The sequence below is a fragment of the Dromaius novaehollandiae genome, chromosome Z (assembly GCF_036370855.1).
Source record: "Dromaius novaehollandiae isolate bDroNov1 chromosome Z, bDroNov1.hap1, whole genome shotgun sequence".
NCBI lineage: Eukaryota > Metazoa > Chordata > Aves > Casuariiformes > Dromaiidae > Dromaius > Dromaius novaehollandiae.
The window spans coordinates 27,134,830-27,156,428 of record NC_088132.1 but is presented as its reverse complement, the minus strand read 5'-3'; the positions used below and the strand labels follow the sequence as shown (position 1 = coordinate 27,156,428).

The 21,599-nt window shown below is 36.3% G+C and overlaps 2 protein-coding genes across 3 annotated transcripts in view; one reads left to right on the top strand and one right to left on the bottom strand.

Annotated features, from left to right (window-relative positions):
• Positions 1-3,883, top strand: part of LOC112983253 (guanine nucleotide-binding protein subunit alpha-14) — an 88,462-nt gene extending 84,579 nt beyond the window's left edge. The window contains exon 7 of the mRNA XM_026100244.2: positions 147-3,883. Coding sequence (XP_025956029.1) covers positions 147-337 — 191 coding nt within the window. The 3' untranslated portion in view covers positions 338-3,883. The remainder of the gene's footprint in view (positions 1-146) is intronic.
• A 2,865-nt stretch (positions 3,884-6,748) lies between these two features.
• LOC135324746 (intermembrane lipid transfer protein VPS13A-like) overlaps positions 6,749-21,599 on the bottom strand; it is a 115,586-nt gene continuing 100,735 nt past the window's right edge. For both annotated transcript variants that reach the window (XM_064501614.1, XM_064501615.1), the window contains 4 exons: positions 12,915-13,000; positions 12,139-12,262; positions 10,535-10,609; positions 6,749-7,646 (listed from right to left, as the gene is read on the bottom strand). In XM_064501614.1, coding sequence (XP_064357684.1) covers positions 7,596-7,646; positions 10,535-10,609; positions 12,139-12,262; positions 12,915-13,000 — 336 coding nt within the window. In that variant the 3' untranslated portion in view covers positions 6,749-7,595. The remainder of the gene's footprint in view (positions 7,647-10,534; positions 10,610-12,138; positions 12,263-12,914; positions 13,001-21,599) is intronic.

Below are 21,599 nucleotides of genomic sequence, written 5' to 3'. Positions count from 1 at the left end.
TGAGAAAAATGCCAACAGGGGGTATGCCTTTACAATTTAATATTATTAAATATTATGAAATTAGCCTCTTCAGGTATTGCCATGTGGTTCTCTCCTGATGTGCATCTCTTAAATGTTCAAAAATACTAATTGTGCTTTTTGACTAGGACCTAAACAAGATGTCAGAGCTGCCAGAGACTTCATTTTGAAGCTGTATCAGGATCAGAATCCAGACAAGGAGAAAGTAATCTACTCCCACTTCACTTGTGCCACAGACACAGAGAATATTCGCTTTGTCTTTGCTGCTGTCAAGGACACGATCCTGCAAATAAACCTGAGGGAGTTCAACCTGGTTTAAAAGGAAAACATTGTTTGCATCCACAAAGTGTGATTTACTCATAGTATATCGTGCATTGATACAAAAAAGATTGGAGTCTTTTTAAATACTATTTACGGAAATGTAAGTGGGGGGTTATATTTACTGAAGAAGTATGGATTAATGAATGAGTTTCAAAGTTTACTTTTTTAAGCTATAAATTTAAAACACTATTTTCATATTTCCCATACTAGTTTTGGCTGTGAGTCATTTTTTGACAGCTGTGGGAATTAAGTATATTTAAAAGAATGTACATAACTACACTGCTGTCCAGCCTAAGGGTTGTTTTTTTTTCACTTATCATTTACAATCATAGCTTATAAAATTTTAGCAAATGATGCCTTACAAATAACAAGTTAGTGTTATTTTAGGGTGCTAGATACTTTTAAATGTTCTGAGCAATGTAGTTGAAGTACTTGAGTAAACATGTTACACTTTTTAGCAGCATCTCTCCATCGACCTGATAGGCCAAAACCGTTAATGTTTTTGGAAACATCACAGAAAATTAATTATTGGTGACTCTTGCCTTTTTTTTTTCCTTTGGCTTTTTGTTCAAGTGCCTAACACCAATAAAATATCTTCCCCAGTTAACAGAATGACAGATTACGATCTTCGCAGGTAGCCTATGTAATTCATTCTTTTCTTAAGGGGAAAAGTTTGTCTAAAACATCAAGGTGTTTTCTAAACTTTCTCGGCGTTCACTGCCATGGGAAGAACTAGCAGGTCATCTGCAAAGCTGCCAGTGATGATAAACTGGGCCTTGAATTCCTCAGTGTCAGTACAGGAGCTCCCCTTCTGCGCTTTTCAGTTTTCAGTCATTGAGCTTCACAGGTAGTTTGGCACGGATTAAATAGCAGTAAAACCTCTCCTCTACAAGATTTCCAGCATTATCTGATCTCTTCTGCACCCTGCCAAGATACAAACCTCCATTAAAGATGCCAGTACTTCAGTCAATTGTTGCTTGCTGTGTCAAAAATTTTCAGACCAGCAGCCTTGAAAATGTGTTTTACACATGCAGGACTCATGGCAGTCACTGGCAGTTGTTCAGCTAACCCAGCAACACTAGTCTTGGTGGTTGTTTTAGTAGAACAGCCTTTTTTTCCACATTCATTCAGCCCAAAAGATGTGGTAAGATTCTCCTGCATATAAATACATTAAAATACATTTTTTCCAAGCAGAATTATAATACTAATGGTTTTTAACTAAACTAAATGGCAATAATCAACACTGAGGCAACAAGGCAGTAGTGTAGTATGCCCTGGAACAAGGTACAGGTACAGTGACACTTGCTGAACTAGGAAAGACCGAAGAGGAGTAACAGGCAGCTATAAACACTGACAATAAATACTGACATTTGAATCAACCTCCTCACATCCTCAGCTGTGCTGTCCTAATCTAAACACTGTTGTTCCAAGAAAAAAAAAAAAAAAATCTTGCCATGAAATCTTTACATTACTTCAGAACTTCCAGTTATGTAAAAAACAAGACAAAAAAACCCTTTTTTCTAGGACAGCACATTTAATGGAGGAAAACTGCATGACATGCCCAAACCCTTGAACTGCCTGGAGTCCAGTTTGGAGCCCCCTAGGGATTTCTTGGGAAAAACATCTAAACTCAACTATTTCATATCCAAGTCGCCGTTTGTTGTCCACCTGAAGAGCCCACTGCTAACATGAATTCTGAGTCTGGCTTTGCAAAAGGTAAGACTGCCACCATTTTACAGGCCCCGTCAATATGGCAGGCCTGATTTCTTTCACACCTCATAAGGAACAGTCAAAATCAATGGTTAGGGCACCTACCAAAAACATACTTCTGTACATTGGTTTCAATTTGCTTGATCCAACACGAAAGCAAAACCCACAAAGGTAAAAATCTGGGCAAGACCCAGCAAAAACAGAACTCAGTTTTTCTCCTTTCTTGGAGCCCAGTGCCCTATCACAGCGGGTCTGGCCCTGCAGTCAGGCATCTGGCTCGGCCTCTGAGGTACTTTTTTCGAAGCTAGTCAGTTAATAAATTAGTGGCATGGAAGGAGACGTAAAAAACCAATTTACTCCTCCCTTCAAGAGTATTAATATTTAAAATTCTTGTTCCAGCTTTGCCACAGAAACAACCTTCAAAACCTCGTCATAAAAATCCTGCATCTGCTATAAGCAGGATTTTTAGCTATTTAGATTCCTCTTAAAGCCACAAAAGCAAAAATTGTGATAAAGCTCATGGTTGCATTTCTAGGCCAAATAGCAAAGTTCAAGCTCTCAGGTGAGGTATATGTGTACTTGCTTATTCTGACCAACAATTTCCAAATTAAGCCACCAGTAAGAATATTAATAGTCAAATCTTGAGTGTGTAATAGCATTTTAAGCAGGAAAAAGGTGTCAGTTATCGACTAATACATTCAATTTTGGACAGAAAAGAATACGGCATTCAAGAATGGCATATCCAAAACATGAAAATTAGTTTTTCAAGCAAAGATGATTAATGCAAATGTTTTCTGTATGAAAGCATAAACATTCTTCTTAAATCTTAATCTGCTTAAGGAGACACATTGTTATACACATGAAAGATTAAATATTGATAAAATCAGAAACAGATTTTACACTACCTCTAAGACATTCTTCTCCAAGACACAATTCCTATTAGCAGTATTTTTCACCTACAGTTCCCCACATTTCATAACTCTTTCTGAACTGCATGGTCTTGATTCCTTGGGGACAGGGGATAAGCCGAGGCGAGCCAAGAAGGTGCTTTCCCCAGTATGGAATGAGCTTTCCATTATCTGCACACTGCAGTGGGAAAGACAGCTCCTTCTCACAGTAGGTTCATAATAACACATTTAAGGTAAACACCAAACCCCCAACCCCTCCGTAACAGAAGTTGCAGTTACCAGGAGACAGCATAATCTTACAGCCCGCAAGTACCCAATTTACTGAACAGCAAGAAATGTGTGTTACTTCTCTGTATGCATCTCTCAATGTTATAAAGCAGACGCTGACATAATAATCAGAAGATTCTTGATTTAGGCAATACAGTCTTTTCCCAGCTTCAACCCAACCAATTCCACCTCCCATTAAAGTTTTGTGCAGGGACTTCCTATTTTGACTGATTCTCATAGTTTTCTGGAAACAGAAAAACCTCTAACAATATGCAGATAAATTGAACATAGGAAAAAGAAAAAAAAGAAGGAAACCTTACTCTCGAATGGACTGCTAGGGACTTCGGCTACATATAGCCTTGGCTCCTGGAAGAGAAACATTTTATTGGTATCCGATGCTTCTTTAGGTCTTGCTGTATCTACACTAAGGGTGCATCAGTTCACATGGAGAAGAGGTTGCCCGGCACAGCATCACCTGGAAAAAATTCCTGCTACAGAACTGTGCAATGCGCTGAAGAAACACTGCAGCTTCTTGCCTTGTACAACACTTAGGTGATTCCAAGTAGTTCACTTTTTAAATAGTTTTTTCTGGAATTCAAATGTGGAAGGATCATGAAAGAATAATAATAATAAAAAAGCTTCTGAATTGTTTTGTGGAATATTCTACTGATTTTTGAAGCTAACACAGTGCCAGGAAATACATAAACAAGTTATACCAGTGTTAACATCATACAGCATTGGATGGAGATGCTTACAAACAAGCCACTAGATTTAGCAATCCTGTGAAGATATGTGACTTATTTATTGAAACCATTTTACATTTTAGAATTATTAAGCAACCTGTAGATTGTAGTTCAAATTCAAGAACTGTGCTGTAAGTATTAAAATTTAACTACCAATATGTAGTAATACTGATCTTGTATTGACTAGCGTGTGGCATTTAATTTGCTATTTGCAGATACATGGTTAAAAATAACTCGAACAAAAGACCTTACAGATTTTTTGAGAAGTGAGTGTATTTTGTGAAGTACCAAGGATAATAAATAGCTAATGCCGTATTTACAGAACTTTTAGGAAAAAAGGATTTCGAAAGAATCTGGTGACCTGGCGACATAATCTATGATTTTCAATGCATCGAGAGAAAAAAAAGTTACATTAAAACAAGATTATATGCTATCCTGAATTTCTAAGTCCAGTTATTATAAGGTCAAGTTAGCTTGTCCTTATAATAAACCAAAAGCAAAGACTAAAGTCTAAATTCTGCTCTCACTAAGCTTGCTACAGCAGAAGCTGTACCTTGTGTTTTCAGAGGCAGGATTTGGCCTAAGTTTTCATTTTATACCTGAAAATTCTGAGTAATGATAACACCGATTAACAGCAGGATTAAATAAAACATTCAATTAATGCAAAAAAGAATCAAGTTATAATTATGTCCAATAAAATAAAATACAGTTTCACTTTATTGAAGGTGGGGAAAAGGCCTGGACAAAATGAAAAGCCATGCAAATGGCCATGCGGCTGAGTGAAAAGAGATGCAAGTAGTTTGACTTACAAATGTTTTAGTAATGTGTCTGGCATATTTTATAGCCCTTTTCATAAGCTAGTCATCTGGACCCAGCAGAACTATTGGTCACCATCTTTTCTTTTATATTTGTTTCTTCTCTGCTTTCACAGACCTAATTCTAGCCAGTAAGAAATAAAAACTACTACAGTGAAGTCAAATGACTTTTCTCAAAATAAGTAAATCTAGGTAACAGTCACCTAGAAAATATTCTTCAATAAAGGCCATGGTATACTCTTAAATGCTACAGTGTACAGACCTAAATGCCTGCATTTTAATTTTTATTAAGATTCCCTTGTTTAATTGCATACAAATTATTAATAAAAATTAATATTATATATAAAATTTTACTTTCTTGTTGAAAAATGTATATATTGAAATATGGAATGAGGCAGAGCAGAGTAGATACCTCAGTCTGCAGTAATCCAATAAACCACACAATGGCATGACTGAATACCTTTCTCCTCTCCCCAACCTGCTTTATAACCAGCCAAGTTCAATATTGCCAGGGAAAGCCAGTATTTTTTAATTCAATTTATGTTAAGGGAAGTAAATGCAGTATCTAATGAAAATCATGTTGTGATTACAAGCTGTGACAAGGGGTGGGGGTGGGGGTGGGCAAGTCCTACGCTAATTTTTTAACTCTCTGGATCCTGAAGGAACCAGGACAATTTCAGATGCTTTTAGTTCTCATGTTAAGGCTTTCAGTTAGCACACATCGAAATCATTTATAGCAAAATAGCAAAGCAGAGGGAACTGTTAATTTTTTCAAAGTATGCACTGCCATTTAAAACAACTCCTTTATCATTAATGGTTACATTGGTCTATCATTATTGAAGAGCACTAGACGAGATTTGAGAATCAGGAGTTTGTTGGCAAAGTACAAGAAAGATAAGAATTGGAGATGATAAACTCACCAAAACAGAGGTTCTGTGAAGAGAAAAATGTATAAAATAGGGTGAATTGAAAAGCTGCACAAATGGGAACGTACAAAATACTTGCAAGAGCAAGTAGAAGTGGAAGTTGCAGCAGCTGTACAGTAAATACTGTGGATAGAAGAAGAGAGGAGGAGACAACAGTATTCAGGAATCAGGATCGTGATAAGGCCGTAGATGCAACTATCATGCCCAAGATGTAAAGTGATAGCTTAAAAACAAGTTACAGATGTAGAGTGGTACTCAGTGCAGCGAAGGACACTACTCATCTAAGGCAAAGTATTATTTTGGCATGATTATAACCTGAGTTATACTCTTGGTACATGTTTCTCATACAAACCAGTGGAGGAACACGGTCCTTGCCATAGTTTGGAACTCACTTATCTTTTGATTCAACTTACATCAAAATATCAAAGAATAAAGTTTATGAGAAAATTACAGTATTACACATATTTTTTAACCAACTAAATGGTTACTCAACAGCAAAGACGAGACAAGTAAATTAAAGAACTACAGTTGCAAGTTAGCATGTCAGTCACTTTAGATTTTATAATAATGCAACAGCTCGCCTCTCAAGCACCACCAGCAATTTCAGAAGAATTAAAAGCCATAGCTATGAACTTTCCAAACAATGGCTTGGAAAGAATATGTTGGCAGCAGATAGTTACTACATGCACCAGATATTTTGAAGACTCTGATATGAGAATTTATTCAAAACTTCATGTAACACTCTACTCTTCCCTTTATCCTCTATATCAATTCACCAATACTATAATTACTGAATCTGAGAAACACGAAGTATCCCACAGCTTCAGGCTCTCCCTTTGCAGTTCTGCTTTATGGATATGAAACTTAAAAAGTTTCACTGGGTAAGTAAAGTTGATAAAAACAACTGTGAAATATTGTATTTATTATTAATATAAATTTGATTCTATTAGTCATTTTAGTTTCCTTAGCATGCAATACTGCATAATCCAAGGGATACTTTTTGGTATACAACAGTGTCCTTAAACCCCAAGACTTCCTCATTGAGTTGCAAGTCTGTTGATAACTTTTATTTAGAGTAATAGGGTTTCATTCACATTCCTAGTGTAGCAATGTATTAATTTCCCATCTTATACGCTTTTGTAAACTGACAGAATTTCTTTGAATATTTCCTTGAGTAGAATATAAAAAAGTTTACACTAAAAATGATATTGTGTTGTAAGTTCATCATAACACATTGTATTCATTTACAAAAAGGTATTTGTTAACCAAGCAGCCCCCCTTGTCATTTATACACTTAAACTAGACTTTTCCGATCAGCAGCATCCTTCTTAGATTTGGAGTTGCAAGACTAGTCCTGATTAAATTCACATTTCCCCAGATGAAGATATCTGAATTTCAACACAGCATGATGCCTCAAAATATATGAAAACTGAAGACAAATTAAATACTGATTTTCAAATTCTTTTTGGATTTAAATCAAACATCTGCCCTGTATAATACCATAAGAATTATTCCAGAGCTCAATTTCAGTATCAAATGTAAAGAACTGGAGGTAAAACATATTCATTTTACAATGTATTTTCAAAAAAATGAAATCTGGAATTTCTAAGTAAAAAAATCCAACATGCCAAAAGTTGGCAGAAATTTTTGATCACTAGTTTGGGTTTTTGTTTTGTTTTTTGTTTTTTAACAGCAACTATTTTTGGGACGATGATTTGAAAGTGATATATCAGTAGACTGATGCAACAATAATAAATAGTTTCATCCTTCCCTCCTTTTTTTTTTTGTCTTGTTGCTGATACTTCAGATAGGTCTGGCATGTTAAGGAGGAATTAAAAGGTAACTTGTATATTCAATGTTCTTCGCGTCTTGTTGCTTCTTCAGGGATTACAGTTTTGGCTGATTCTCTCTCACTTCTTCCAGTTTAGAAAGGATCCACTGTGTGAGGCAAAAGGAGAAAATAAAAATGTTTCCTTAGTAAAAACCATACAGAGCAACTGAAAATGTGACTGAGATGGCCAGACACTTCACCATATACTCCTTTCCTAGCTGAGTTTTAGCACAATGCTAGCAGTCCTCCTGTAGATTATTAATTCCTGATTTTTGTGCATGAAGATGGAAACATTAAATACCAACACTTGACATGGTGACACTGAGGACCACAGCTAATTAAGATGACTGGGTTGATTGAACTGCAGACCAACAGACTGAACTATGAATGGTATTTTATAAAAATAAAGGACTTTGCATTGGTCTAGGGCTCAAGGCAAGTCTCAGAAGAGTCTAGAAGCAAGGATAACAGAAGACTATGGACAAGAATTGCTTGTGGCAACGTGATAATACAGTTATTCAGAAATAAGTTAATGTCAGTTCTTTTTGATTTCTTTTCATGAATTTCAAATTCATGTGTGTATTGAGCATACTGAAAAGGGAATAAGTTCCTGAGAGTTTAGAAAAAAATAAAGGAGACAGTGACATGGGCTACATTTATATAAAGCTTTCAAGAAAGACGAGTGGATTATCACAAATCAGATCCTGTGTTAAAGTGGGGTCCTAGATCTGCAGGATTCCCTCCCATCACAAGCACACCCCAATGAAATGAGAGCCTGCTTAGCAAGATGCTGAAGGTTTGAAAGAAGACATGGCTCTTCAACAAATCACTATATTCAGCCCAGCATATGGCACTTCTCACAGATGCAGAAATACCCTGTAGTGTCCACTGGACAAGCAAGGGGAAAAGTGCTCACAAAGTGAAGAGGAGCGTTCACAGGAGTCTCCCTGAAGTGCCTTCATACCCTTACCACTAAAGGGTGAAAGTTTCATTTTCACTGTCCCTAAAACACTTGTTTCAGTGTCCCTCTCTGTGCACAGACACATGTGTAACAACTGATGGCTCACACCTACAGATAAAGGCCCAGAAGCAACTCTCAGAAAAGCCAAAATTGCCTGGGGACTTTGTCCTTGAAGGTGCCTTGCTACCTGCACTTTGGAAAGACTAGCTACATGTGCTTCACTGGGACAGCACTTTGCATAGAAAATTTTAGCATACATCCCAAATTTAGCATACATATTTGATAAGATGTATAGCAGGTACCATCCAGTGAAAACCCCACTGTCAACTGCTGCTTACTCGCATTCAATAGGACAGGCCGTGATGGCCATTTTTGAATACATCTGTAAAGTATTCCTTCACTAAGATAAAGCCACAATCCACAGCAAGTCTGAGAGTGAGCTTTCTGCCTCATATTCTCATTCCTCCTACATTTGGTTTTCTAAAAGCACACAGGCTTTTCCAGGAAAATAAGCACAACAAACATTTTTGTGAAAGGTACACATAGCCCTTCCAGTTTTCTTTTCCTTGCATGCCTCTTGGAGATATTCCCATCTTCCCCAGCACCAAAAAAAAAAAAAATCATTGCAAGAGAGATAACATCACATTAGGACACAAGAGTATCAAAATAAGTGGTACTGAAGGGAGTCTGCTTTCCACCTTGCTCTTAAGACCAGGTGTTTGTAAGATGAGGTACTGATTTGTTTTTTGGTCTTTCTCATTTAGCTGTGAGTGAATATGGGATTCACTTTCCATGGTCTCCTGGACCTCAGGAGAGAAAAAGCCACCAAGAGGTCCATACCTCAAAAGGGTACAGAGAAGTAAAACTCAGCATGGTGCCAATGCTTCTTGCAGTAAAAATCAAAAGGTACCACTCAGCTCTAGTTAGAAACTATCCTTAAGACAAAAGCAACTTCAACTTCTGAGCAGATGCAGCTTTTGTAGACTGTCTCAAAGCTTGATCCCAGCGTACCATATCCCACTGGTGTGAATATATAAAAGCCTGAAAGATGAGTTTATTGCTTGTGAAAACTGAGTTAGATGAAAAAGACAGAGCTTAAACAGCTCTGCTCCATCAGAGCTCTGCTACCACAGCTAAGCCACCTCCACTCTCTGCCGTACTGAGAACTACAGCAGTGTAACGATGTCAAAACGTAGAGATGTTGATTTGTATCACACATCAAAATGTGTGATATAATTCTTCAGTCAAAACTGTATTTTGAGGAACAAAACAATGAACCCTAGTTATGGAGGTAATTTATAAATATCGCTCTGTTAAAATGTGCTATTTATTTCACATTCCTGACTGATTAGTTTCTTCCTAGCAATACTGTTAAATCAGCTGTCTGACAGACAACCTTCATTCCACTGATTTAAGTAAGGAAACGTTTGGTGTTGGGATCGACTGTTTCTGAAACTGAGTAGTGAACAGATCATTGAAATTTCCAGCTGTATAATGGCTATATGGCAATACTGAATTTAAATATTCACAGCAGTTTCGTAGAATCGTGTTCTAACTGAATTAACTACAGAACCTCTCCATAGAGGGGAGCGCTCTGGCTTGTACTGAAGCACTGCATAAATAAAATTCACTGCATAAATAAAAACAATTATATACTTTTTACTTCCATTCACAAAACTTCATATCTGTATCTACTAAATCAGCAGCCATTATGGCTGGCAGAAATAGGCAGGTTTATTAACTAATATTTTTGACAAAGATGGGGTGATAATGTGCATTATATGAACAACAAAAATTCTCATAAGCATCTACTTGAAAGTGGGAAAACAGCTTGCATTTCACACTGTAAATACCAGCTAGCTCATCTGAAAAGCTGCGGGTTCCAAAACCCACAGTCATTAAGATAGTTCACCTCCAATGGGAAATGATACAAACCACAAAACATTTTCTTCTCAACACTCGTGAGGCTAAGAACATTTCTATTTCACTGATCTCTACAGCAAATTTAACATTTCAATAATATTTTGAGTTTACCTTAGCATCCTCTGGAGTTTTAAAATTAATAATTTTTCCAAATTCTTTGGCATGGAACACAGACTTAACTCGTTCCTAAAAAAAATTTAAAAAAAAATCAGAAGTGATTTTAATTTCTTCAAACTTGATGACTAAGCGGTTATTTACCATTAAGGCAGCTATGGTTCAGAGAGCAGCATGTACCCATTACGCTACTCTACGTACATTTACACAGCATGCGTGCGCCCCGAGAAACTTGGCTCTTGCCTGAGGGCACAGTGTAGCAGCACATTCCCGCATTACCTTTTGCCATGAAGTCCCTGAAGACTGGACTATAAAAATAGGCAGGAATGGAAAGCAGATAATGAAATACGTGGGATCACAAAATCCCGTACCCTCTAAATTAGTAATTTTTCATTCTCTGTCAAGTCACTGCCGGTGTGGATATTCCACTAACACTGATTTGCAAGCAGTGGCCTTAGGTAGTGAAAATAGCAAGAATATAGGCACTGCTTTGCCAAATAGAGTTTTCAGCCTCAGATTTTAGTCAATAAAGAGCATACTGCAGACATGTGAACTCTCAATTGACTGCTCTATAGATGTTCAAAGAGAAATGTTATTCAGCATTGCCTGAAATGGCAGAACCTAAGAATTATGGTAGGATTCCCTCTTGCAAAAGTTCGCACGCAGTCAGATAACTAGCTTGGGGGATTCCAAGCCAATACAGTATTGCTCTGCCTTTCATGCTCTCTGCAATAGAAATAAAAACCTGACTGAAAAACTGAATGACCCTGTTCTTTGCAGATACAGTGTCAAGACTGCCCTGACATCCAAGATCTGTAATTACATGTGACGCTTATTAAAAAAACCCAAAACACCAACCAACCAACCAAACAAAACCACTGGCAGGTAAATTTATTGATTCAAAGGCAAATCAGTGACCATCTCGACAAGGATTTAGGATTAGTTCTTTAGACACCTTGTCTCTATAAGCAGGCTCTATCATGAGAGCTTGGCTCACTCCTTTCTCCTTTGCAAAAATACCAAGGAAGGAAAGATTTTTGGTTTTGTTTTATAATGAAAAATTGCAACTGAAAGCAATATTCCTCAGCTTCAGCTGAGAGGGATAAGTGTATCTCATTATGATTTTTATAATGATATAATTACCACATTATACTTTTGAAGAACTTGATGACTAGTAGGTGGAAAAAAAATCCTTGAAGCATACTGTACACAAAGGGATTGGTCTAATATATTTGAAGCTTTGGAACAACAATAATTTTGCATATTTTTACATGCTGACTTTCAATTTCAGGCAGAGTGTATGGTGGATATTCTGTGACCCTCTGAGAAAAAAAAGAGTTTTGCTGCATCACTATTTTCCAAGTTATGAATACACCACAGAGAGGTGCATACAGAAGAAAGAAACTGGCTGGAAAAGACAAGTTACCATTCTGCTCAAAATGATCAGAGGCAAGTTATCTCGGTAGTTTTCTAATGCCAAATTTCAGTTCCCGTTCCCAAGTGCATTCAGCTAGAAGAGATGTCAGGAATTCAGAGCTCAAGATTACAAACAGTTAACACAAAAAGGAAACAAAACATTAGGTTAGATTGAGTTAACATACCTTGGCTTCAATGCGTAATCTTCTGCCATCAACAATGAATGGCTCTTTGGTAAATTCATCATAAGTGTATTGCCATTCACATGTCAGCTGTCCAAATGTGCCTTTTGTCACAAATAACACACCACTAGACAGAAGAGAATAAAATTAATAATTTAAGAATTAATGTTAAAATAAAATACTTAAAAGTTATCAAGCTATGTGTTAAACCCTAGATCTAGTGATGCCATTCATTGTTTCAAAATAGTTCTCATCTAATTACATATAGCAAGCACACAGCATACCTTTGGAAAGACTGAATTCTGAAGGTTCACCTAAGTTATTTAAATCATTGTATTTTATAGCAAAACAGTAATGCTACTTCTAGCTTTAATTCTAGAAAAAGTTTTATGGATTTTTCATTTAAGGATTTCACTCAGGATGCCTGATATTCCACTGCTAGACGTTACTGACTTTCCATTCTTGTATTATCCTTTTTTTCTTCAGTATGCTTATTTACAGACAAACCGCACAGTTCCACCAGCTTCAGCCTGACCAGATTTATAACAAATCTATCTTGGCTACATAAATCACAAAACCCACATCCTTTTTCTCTCCTTAAGTAGAGGAACTACTATGACAGCCTAAACAAGACAATTAGTACACTAAGCATGCTTCCCCCATTTTCCATGTACATAATGCCAGACACGTGAAAGCACAGTTACTGATCAAGAATGAAGGCATGCATATTTTGATGATACAGTTTGAGCTACTTATTATTCAGAGACAAAACTGTTTACCTTTTTGTTACCATTAACAAATCCGTACTGTTGACCATGGCATGTGCAATATATCTGAATTTTGCAAATCTTCCATTTTCAATTTTCTAAAAGAGATAATAATTTTATAGCTTTGAATATGCTACTGTAAAGTCATGTATTCATTTGGCACTTAAAATATATTTATCCCAATAAGTATAAATTCTAACAAAGCATATTACTGCATCCTTTTAAATAAAAGGCTACTTTCATAAAGTCTGAATGTGGCTGATCTGTGACATCTTATGTTCTTGATTATGCAGAATTACTTGGTGTCTGTTAATGTAGCTACTCAGATAACATCAATTCTCACCAAATCTGACAAGGAACACCGTAATTTTAAAAAAGATTTCAGGACTCAGTTTTCTACGTATTTTTAGTGCTTTCCAAACTTGTGCTGATCCGTGAAGTTTAGAGTCAGCGTAAGAAATAAGTGCATTCAAAATATATCTAGGGAGGACTCATTTCCTAATCTTTATGTGGAGTCACCTCTAAAGCATTAGCCATTAACCCTGGGAACAGATCTGTACTTAACTCCATACAGAAACACAAGCGATACAGTGATACTAAATAAACACACATAATATAATACTTAGCATGTTTCTGTATTTTTTTGGTTTCTCCTTCACTTGCTTAATTCATTCCTACATTTTCTGTGAATATTGTAGCAGAACCTTCTTCACTAGGAAACTGAACTTAAAATATGGATGACAGCAAATTATTCAATTTTAAATACTGAGGCTCTGCAACTTTAATGTGACTTGGCAATTTTAGGATTCCTGACTTTCCAAGCAATAAGTGGCCAAATTAAGATTACAGCATCCCGGGTGGGGATAGCAACATGACTGCTGGCATGTTCCCAATCTATTGCAAATTGGAAGTAAAAATATATTAGCATGAACAAGTATGATTTGATAAACAGTCACCTATACCATATTGTTCCAGATAACATATCCCGATATTTTGTAAAAATGTGTAGGTTAGTTCTCACTGAAGTTAAAGTAACAAAACCATTTAATGAGTATTCATCAGCACTGTAATGATTTCAATTTTCTAAAAGAAATAAAAGACTAATGGTGAGGACATTTAATTAGGCCTACGCTAAAACTGGAAAATCTGGAAGCAAACCAACAGAGAAGAACTCTACTTGACCTAACAGATTTTTAAAAAAGATGCCTTCCTTCAAAGACGCGGATTATTTAGTGACCAAAATACACAAGCATTTGAATAACAGGTTTCCAAAAAGAGAACTTTCCAGGAAAAACATAAACAGCATGTCAGAAAGTTTAGATTATTTCTCTCTCTCTCTCTAATCCAGCTGGGCTACAAAATCACAACTACTGATCACGTGTCTACCTACGTAAGTCACTACTTGAATTTAGCCCTGCCAGAGCTATGGTAAAGGGGAGGAAGAATTCAGTAAGAAAAATGGTATAAGAAATAAACAAGAATGTTAGGGCTTGATAAACTGGAATTATTTTCTCTCTCCTCTAAAGACATTTTTGGAAACTCCTTATTCAGCCTCTGTCTAGCAGTTGCCACGCTTCTGATTGGAATCTCTCCCTGCCTCTCGTATGACGTAGGAGCTTGGACCCCTTTAAAAAACTGAAAAAAAAAATTCTCTCAAACCAGCATCTACAATGTTGCAAAATGTGACATACTGGCGGGCCAGAGAAGAGGACCTGCTGTAGGGACAAACAGCATGGATGGGACACCTGACCAAAGATACCAGGCTCCTGGTCTGGTTCAATGTACAAATGGATATTCCTGGCATGAGTGGTCTAATGAGACAGACAGGGAAAGGGTGAAGGAGAAAATTGGCAGGAACTTGCACTTTTGGGGAGATTTTTTGTGTGAAAGAGGAAGGACTGGTGGGTAGAGATAGCAAGTTCCCAGTTGTATTTAATGTGCAGAACTGCACGACAGCGCCAGCGTTTTCTCTTCCTGACCAAATCTATTCTAAACTTTTCAAAGCACGACCATCATCTCTCTTCTATTAAAAGTAATTGTAGGGGAGAAGTATTTAGCAACCACCACCACCACAGCCTCATTAGGGTGAAAAGCATCTTCAGGCATGGTCAACTTTCTTACGCTTTGCGTAGTGCAGAAGTAAGGCTGGAGTAGGGCTGGAGAGCGCTGGGTTACACCTCTTTCTGTCTTTTCCTTAGCTTGCTGGGTTGTTTTGGACAAATCATATCACCACACTGTAACTTTTATAGATGAACTGAGAATTATAAAAATTATTATGGATGTACAGTACTTAACTGTCCCACAGGTTGCAATCCTATACAAAAACTGTTTCAATGTCCCCCAAAGTCCACAAAATGTATTTCATTCTAGTAAGATTCACAAACAAATTATTTACTCAGCAGAGAAGTACTGCTAAGCACGTGGTGTACTTTCTTTCCAGGGAGTTGAACCAAAAACTAACACCTCCTCAACACTAGCTATGAGCTATAGTTTTGTAGACAAAAGAGATTAATTGGGAAATAAAAAAAAAAAAAAAACAGGACAAGTGCTGCACAGTCCCCCTGCAAATGTGACACCTATACCTACCTTGATGCTGAGAAATAACTATTCTCCCCAAGGATACTTCATTTTTTAGATATTCCTACCCCTATTTTCCAACTTTTTGTTACTTTGAACATTAAACTTGCACCTACCCATTACAAAATACCTCATAGAGGGATATCCCAATTTACTGCTGATAATTCTCATAGCAAGAGCACTACTGTGCTCTGCTGCTAAAAGGACTTAGATTTAATCCTTCAATATAGCTGCTTACATATTTTTTAATTTTACAGATTATTAATTATTAATGTTTGGAGGAAGACTGGAGTAACTCAGTTGGAGTATGTTAGACCACCATTTGACTGATGATGTAAAACTGCCAGGCAATAATAGGTTAAGACCGATCAGTTATTGCTTGTTAATATTAGTTTCACTACTGTAAGAAAACAAATACTCTTTTTGAAAACATAATTTCCATATTTTACCATAAAAAGGTTCAGTAACCTGGTTATGTTAGCAAACATTTGAGAGTTCATTCACTAAATAAGGAAATTAAATGAATCTCTTGAGAAACGATACTCCCGCAGCTGTAAAACGCAGACTAATCCAAGCACACATCTCCTCCTATTTGCAGATTAGTCTTACCTGTAGTACATTTATCTGTCACTGCAATATCAAATACAAGACGTGACCATCTGTCTAGAGACAGACATGTAAATATGCTCAGCGTCTTAAAAGCTTGTAGAGTGCTATCTCTGCATTTGGAAAGCATCCCAATCACACCCCTAATTACCTGGAGAGCACAGAGGCCTCTGACAAAGTCAGAAATGGGACAGAACAGAGTATAAGTAGCGGACACAAATTTACACACTACTAGTCTGCATGATGCAAAACGTCAGAATATGTTTTATACCATTCCTGAACTCATTTCAACTGAATCAATATGTAAAAACTCCTCTGAAGACTGCTATTGCTTAAAAGGTGGTTATAAATGTCTGCCATCCTTTTTCTCTTCAGATTACCTTTAAGTTTTTAATTGGATTTTAGACTGTCCATCTATTTCCTCATGAATCAAAGACTGTCCAGATGTGTCTGTTCTGATGGCAATTCACTGCTGTTACATCAGCAATATTAAACCACTTCCTCAGCTCACTTCATAAAGTGAGTTCTTCAAAAGCTACAGAATTACTATAATCAGCAGATTAGCCTAGTATAATATTCATCTTCCCCAAAGAAACATTTTAATAATTCCAAACAGTATTCCAACCATTTATTAGATCTAGGTTAAACGTGTGTGGGGAAAAAAAGAGGTGTTAAATAAAGAAAATTAACACGTAAGAAATTCCTTTTTCTGCTGGGCAAAATTCTCTCATCTTTGATTAATAAAGGATTAATACTAATTCTCTTTAGCTGTCTACTATGTCCTTGCAGTTGTCCCAACCGCTACAGCTTTTGTCCCTGAGGAACGAGCGCCTGCACGCTAGACGCCCTTCGGCCTTGCTGAACAGCAGCTCTGAAGATACGCTGAAATCAACAGAAATCAGCAGTCAAGTTAGTATTTCAATCTAGGGCTGCAGTAGTCAGGACAGTAAAAATGAAAGAATACCACCTTTGTTTCAGAACTTTGTTTTTTCTCATGCCAGAAATATAATTTGCACATGGCAATTGGTAGAGCAAACTTGGCTGACATTTGGTCTAAATACCAAGAAAACTCACTTGATGAGCTGAGTGGAGAAACCATACTGATCTACACTTTCAATGCGATTTCCAGGTCTAGATGTTTTTTGTGCTTTCCACCAAAACAACCAAGGTTCTTTGATTATTTGTAGCACCTAAAGTGTTCACAGGATTAGGGAGAAAGACTTGAACTTTCCTTTCTGTATTCTCTGTGTTGGCCAGCATATAACCAGACATATACTTTGCCTAGGATACTTCAAGTTATTACTTGCTATTATTACTTGTTATTACAATATTACAATATTATATTATTACTTGTTATTACACAGCATACAAGCATTCATGCTCCAGCCACAAAAACTAAAATGAAACTGTGAGTCACCTAAACTTCCATGTTCTGAAACAACCAGTCTTAGCTACTCTCTTAGTCAGCTTCCAGCAAATATACATAAGTCTTTTATTTGGTGGGGCAGGCAATATATGTCCAGTAACACCCGAATATTGCACACGTAAGTGGGGTCTTTTCTCTAAGCTAGCAACGCAACAGGTTCCCAAGGAGCAGGGATACAGACAGCTGTGACCCAACTACGGGAGCAGCAAACTAGATCGCATGCATGAATGGATCTCTGACAAAAGTCAGGACAACATAGAATAAAACGAAGCTATTCTGAACTTCTGAAAGAATTTCTTATAATCATAGGAAGCGAAACCTCATTTCTAGACAGTCCTATCCTGCAGTATGTTTCGATGTGAACTCAGCCCAAGGAGGGTGTCGGAAGGGGAGAAAGGAGGACTATGACACCCTTTCTTCATTCCACACACATTTTTCAACTCATTCCAACGCTCTGCTGCCTAATCTGAAGCCCAGCTCATGACCAAAAAAGGATCATTGAACTGAAAGCCAAAAAGACCCAATTCTTTTCATCTTGCAATAGGATAAAATACGGAAGCAAGGCTTTGTACGATAAACTCAGATCCACCGCAGCATAGTTGAGGGAATGACCCTTACACAGCACTGTAACAGAGCCCTCAAACTCTCATACTACAAAGGCAAGAGAAAAGAAAAGGTTTTGCATTTAACTGGACTTTGATTAGGCACTGAGCTGCAGCATACAGAGCTCCACTGACCTCATGGTGCAAGTATCAGCGATTTAGGCTTGTAAACATAAGACTAGCCTTTCTTTCAAAAGGCCTTATTTCCTGGCAGGGGAAAGATCAGCAATTTCTGCAAAAAAGTCTATAGCTTCTGTCAATAACTAATGACAAGAAAGCTGTAAGCAGTCTTTTAAATGATCACAGAAAACTCTCTACAGTAACTCTTTGCACTGACTTAAGCCTACAGAGCTTCTGGCGATAGAGCAAAGGGACAAAAGGATCCTGATTAGGAGGGATGTACTGGACAACATCAAAGATTAAGAGTGCAGCCAATTTTTTACTTCAGCAAAGAGGAAATACATGAATTAGAGTTGAAAATATGGACTGAAGTATGAATACCACTGTGCAAGTCAATAATGCAATAAAACTAAACACTAGAGAGAAGCTGACTCGCCAGCTTGCTCTGCAGCTGACAGCCTCAGCTGAAAGGATGGCACTTCATCAAGAATGCCAGACCTCAAACTCAATTCATCAGTGAAGAAGAGGGGGAAAAGATGCTGTGCAGTCAAAAATTAAACTATTAAAATATATTCAACTAGAAAAAAATGCATTTCAAAAGCTAGTCTGTATTTCTGTAGGTCTATTACTTTAAATAACAACAAACAACTCCCCCAAAATCTTTAAAGTGCTTGTCTTTGTGCATTTTTGGTACATTAGAATGTATGGTTAGTTAGCTATTATACCTTTCAAAGGTTTTGCCCCCATGATGTGTGAAGAAATGAAATTCTAACATCACAGGCAATATAATTATTTGTTATCCTAAATCCAGCTTCTTTCTTTTCCAAATGCATATTCAGAGGAGAGTACTCAAGACAGAAACAAATAAATATTTGTACAAAATGACTGTGTTTTTTATTGATATAAACACTTCAAAAATACAACTATCCTCCATGAAATAGACAAAATAATCAAAGTTATATAATCATATTTGCTGGCTTTACTAGCAAATATTTTAAAATGCTAACTAGAAAAAAAAATTAGGAAAAAACCTCTACATCTGCTTAGGGAAATAGAATTCTTCTTAGCTACATTACAAGGGAGCATAAGGTAATGATGTCTGACCGAGAAATGCTGCAATTTACACAAACTTTTATTTCCAGATGCTATAATGATTTGCAGAATTATAAGTTAAGAAAATTTCAGAGTTGGCCCAATTTGAGATGCTAATTATAGGATTTCTGAAAACCAGAAGTCTTATTTTTGCAGGGTTGCTTCTTCAGTCAAAAAAAAAAATGGCATTTCTATTTAAAACTGTTTTAGAAGGAAGACATACATCTTGTTATAAAATTGAGATGCACTGTTTTGCAAGATAGGCCACTACAGAAGAAAGACACAATTGGATGACGTAAAATAAAGAAGAAATTGCACTCTAAAGTCAATTATATGTACTGAAGTACAATAAAGGAAAAAGATATGTCAGATAACAGATTCAAAAGTTACTGTTTTCTATCAATATAGCCAATAAAACATAGCAGTAAGTTTTCAAAAAGCTGAACCTAACAATTTCCTCTACTTTCAGGCATAACATGACTTTTCAGCAGGATTAAAGACCAAAATCATTTCCTACGTTCTTCAAACAAATACCCGATATCTATTTATATCTAAAATGCTCCAAATCTTTTCTGCAGTGTTTCAGGCAATAGCTCATTGCAATACAGACTTTAAACTACTTCTCCAAGACTTCCTTTAGCGATTCTAGCATTACAGAGTAAGTAGCAATACCAGACAGGTAGCAATCTTCAACAACAGTAGTTCCACCTAAAACAAGCTCTCAAGTCAAGCTTGTTCCTCTTTTTGTCTAGTGAGTAAATGCACATTCTTCGGCTCATTGCCCAACAGAGTAGGCCTTAGAGCGGCTTTTAAAGGCGTAAAGCCAGAATAAGCAGAATTATGGTTTTAAGTAGATCGTTCATCAGTATTTTGAAAGCTAAAAGACAACAGGCTGTGAAGGACACTTTGTCACCTCTGATAAATATGAAATGATTTTGGAGGCACCTTTGCTCAAAACCTCTCTTAATCTCTACTCACTTTTGAAGGATTCTAATTCTTTATTATTTACAGTAATTACTGATACATAACTATTTATTGCAAGACCTCTCTAGAAAGCAACACACAAGTCTAAGAATATAGCAATGAACCAAAAAAACAAAACAAACAAAAAAGCAAAGTAGGAAAACTATGCAGGCATTCCAGTGAATACAGAAATATAAATAAATCAAGTAATTTTTAAACAAGTAACACATAAAGTTATACAGGAAAGGTTGTAATACAGAATTATGGTGGTTCAGTGTTTTTATTTTGTTTTTTCCCCTCATCTAGCTCAATTAAAAACTAAATACTTTTGCACGTTATACATGTTTTACCACGCAGAGCCTGGTAAAAGTACTGTTATTTTCTCAAGCTGTCAATGGTTTTTACGTAGGGTTTGGTTTAGGGGAGGAGTTTTGATTTCTGTTGTTTTTATGAAGACAATGAAGACTGATCTAAGAACCAAGTAATTTAAAGTCAAAATCAGAAATAACTAAATAAACACTTGTATTTCACACACCTCAGGATTCCAAATGATACATAAACTGAGCATTTAAAAATTATGTTAAAACAAATGATGAATGAAGAATTCAATATAGTTAAATGTTCTTTTTAAAATAAATATATGATCTTTTAAATACTTTTCTAGGACATTTACTGTTTTTATATAATCTAGTTCCAGGAAACACGAGGAACAATGTTGGAACAGAACAGATGAATCCATTTTTAGATATACTTTTTACATGTTTATTGGTAAAAAAAAGAAAAGCAGACAAAATACTTCTGAAATATGAAATAAATAGAATATAAAACAGCAAACAGCATTTTAATACCAAGAATGACAGTACAACTCAGTAAGGTTACACTAAATACATTTAAAGGCATTGCATCTAACAAATTATGATAAAAACTATAAAACACTTATGTAAACGCAAAAATAGATTAAATACACTTAAGAGAACTGCATCTGGAAATAAACTCTAAGTCACAGTATGACTATTTCTTTATACTGTTAAATACTTTTTTCATCTAACATTCAACTCTATATATACAGATAATTATTTTTATTATATTCTTCGCCCTTTCGCCTAGCACTTGCCATCATATACTTCATTTGCCCACATTTTTCTTTTGCACAATTTTAAAAATATGAGGTTAATATCGGACAATGATGATTTCTCAGTGGGAATTATAGCAGAACATTTAATTCTCAAAAGTCAAAAGAATATGACAGAAGCCATGTACATCTATAACAGTCCATATTATCCTAACTGTCATCATCATCACTACTATTGT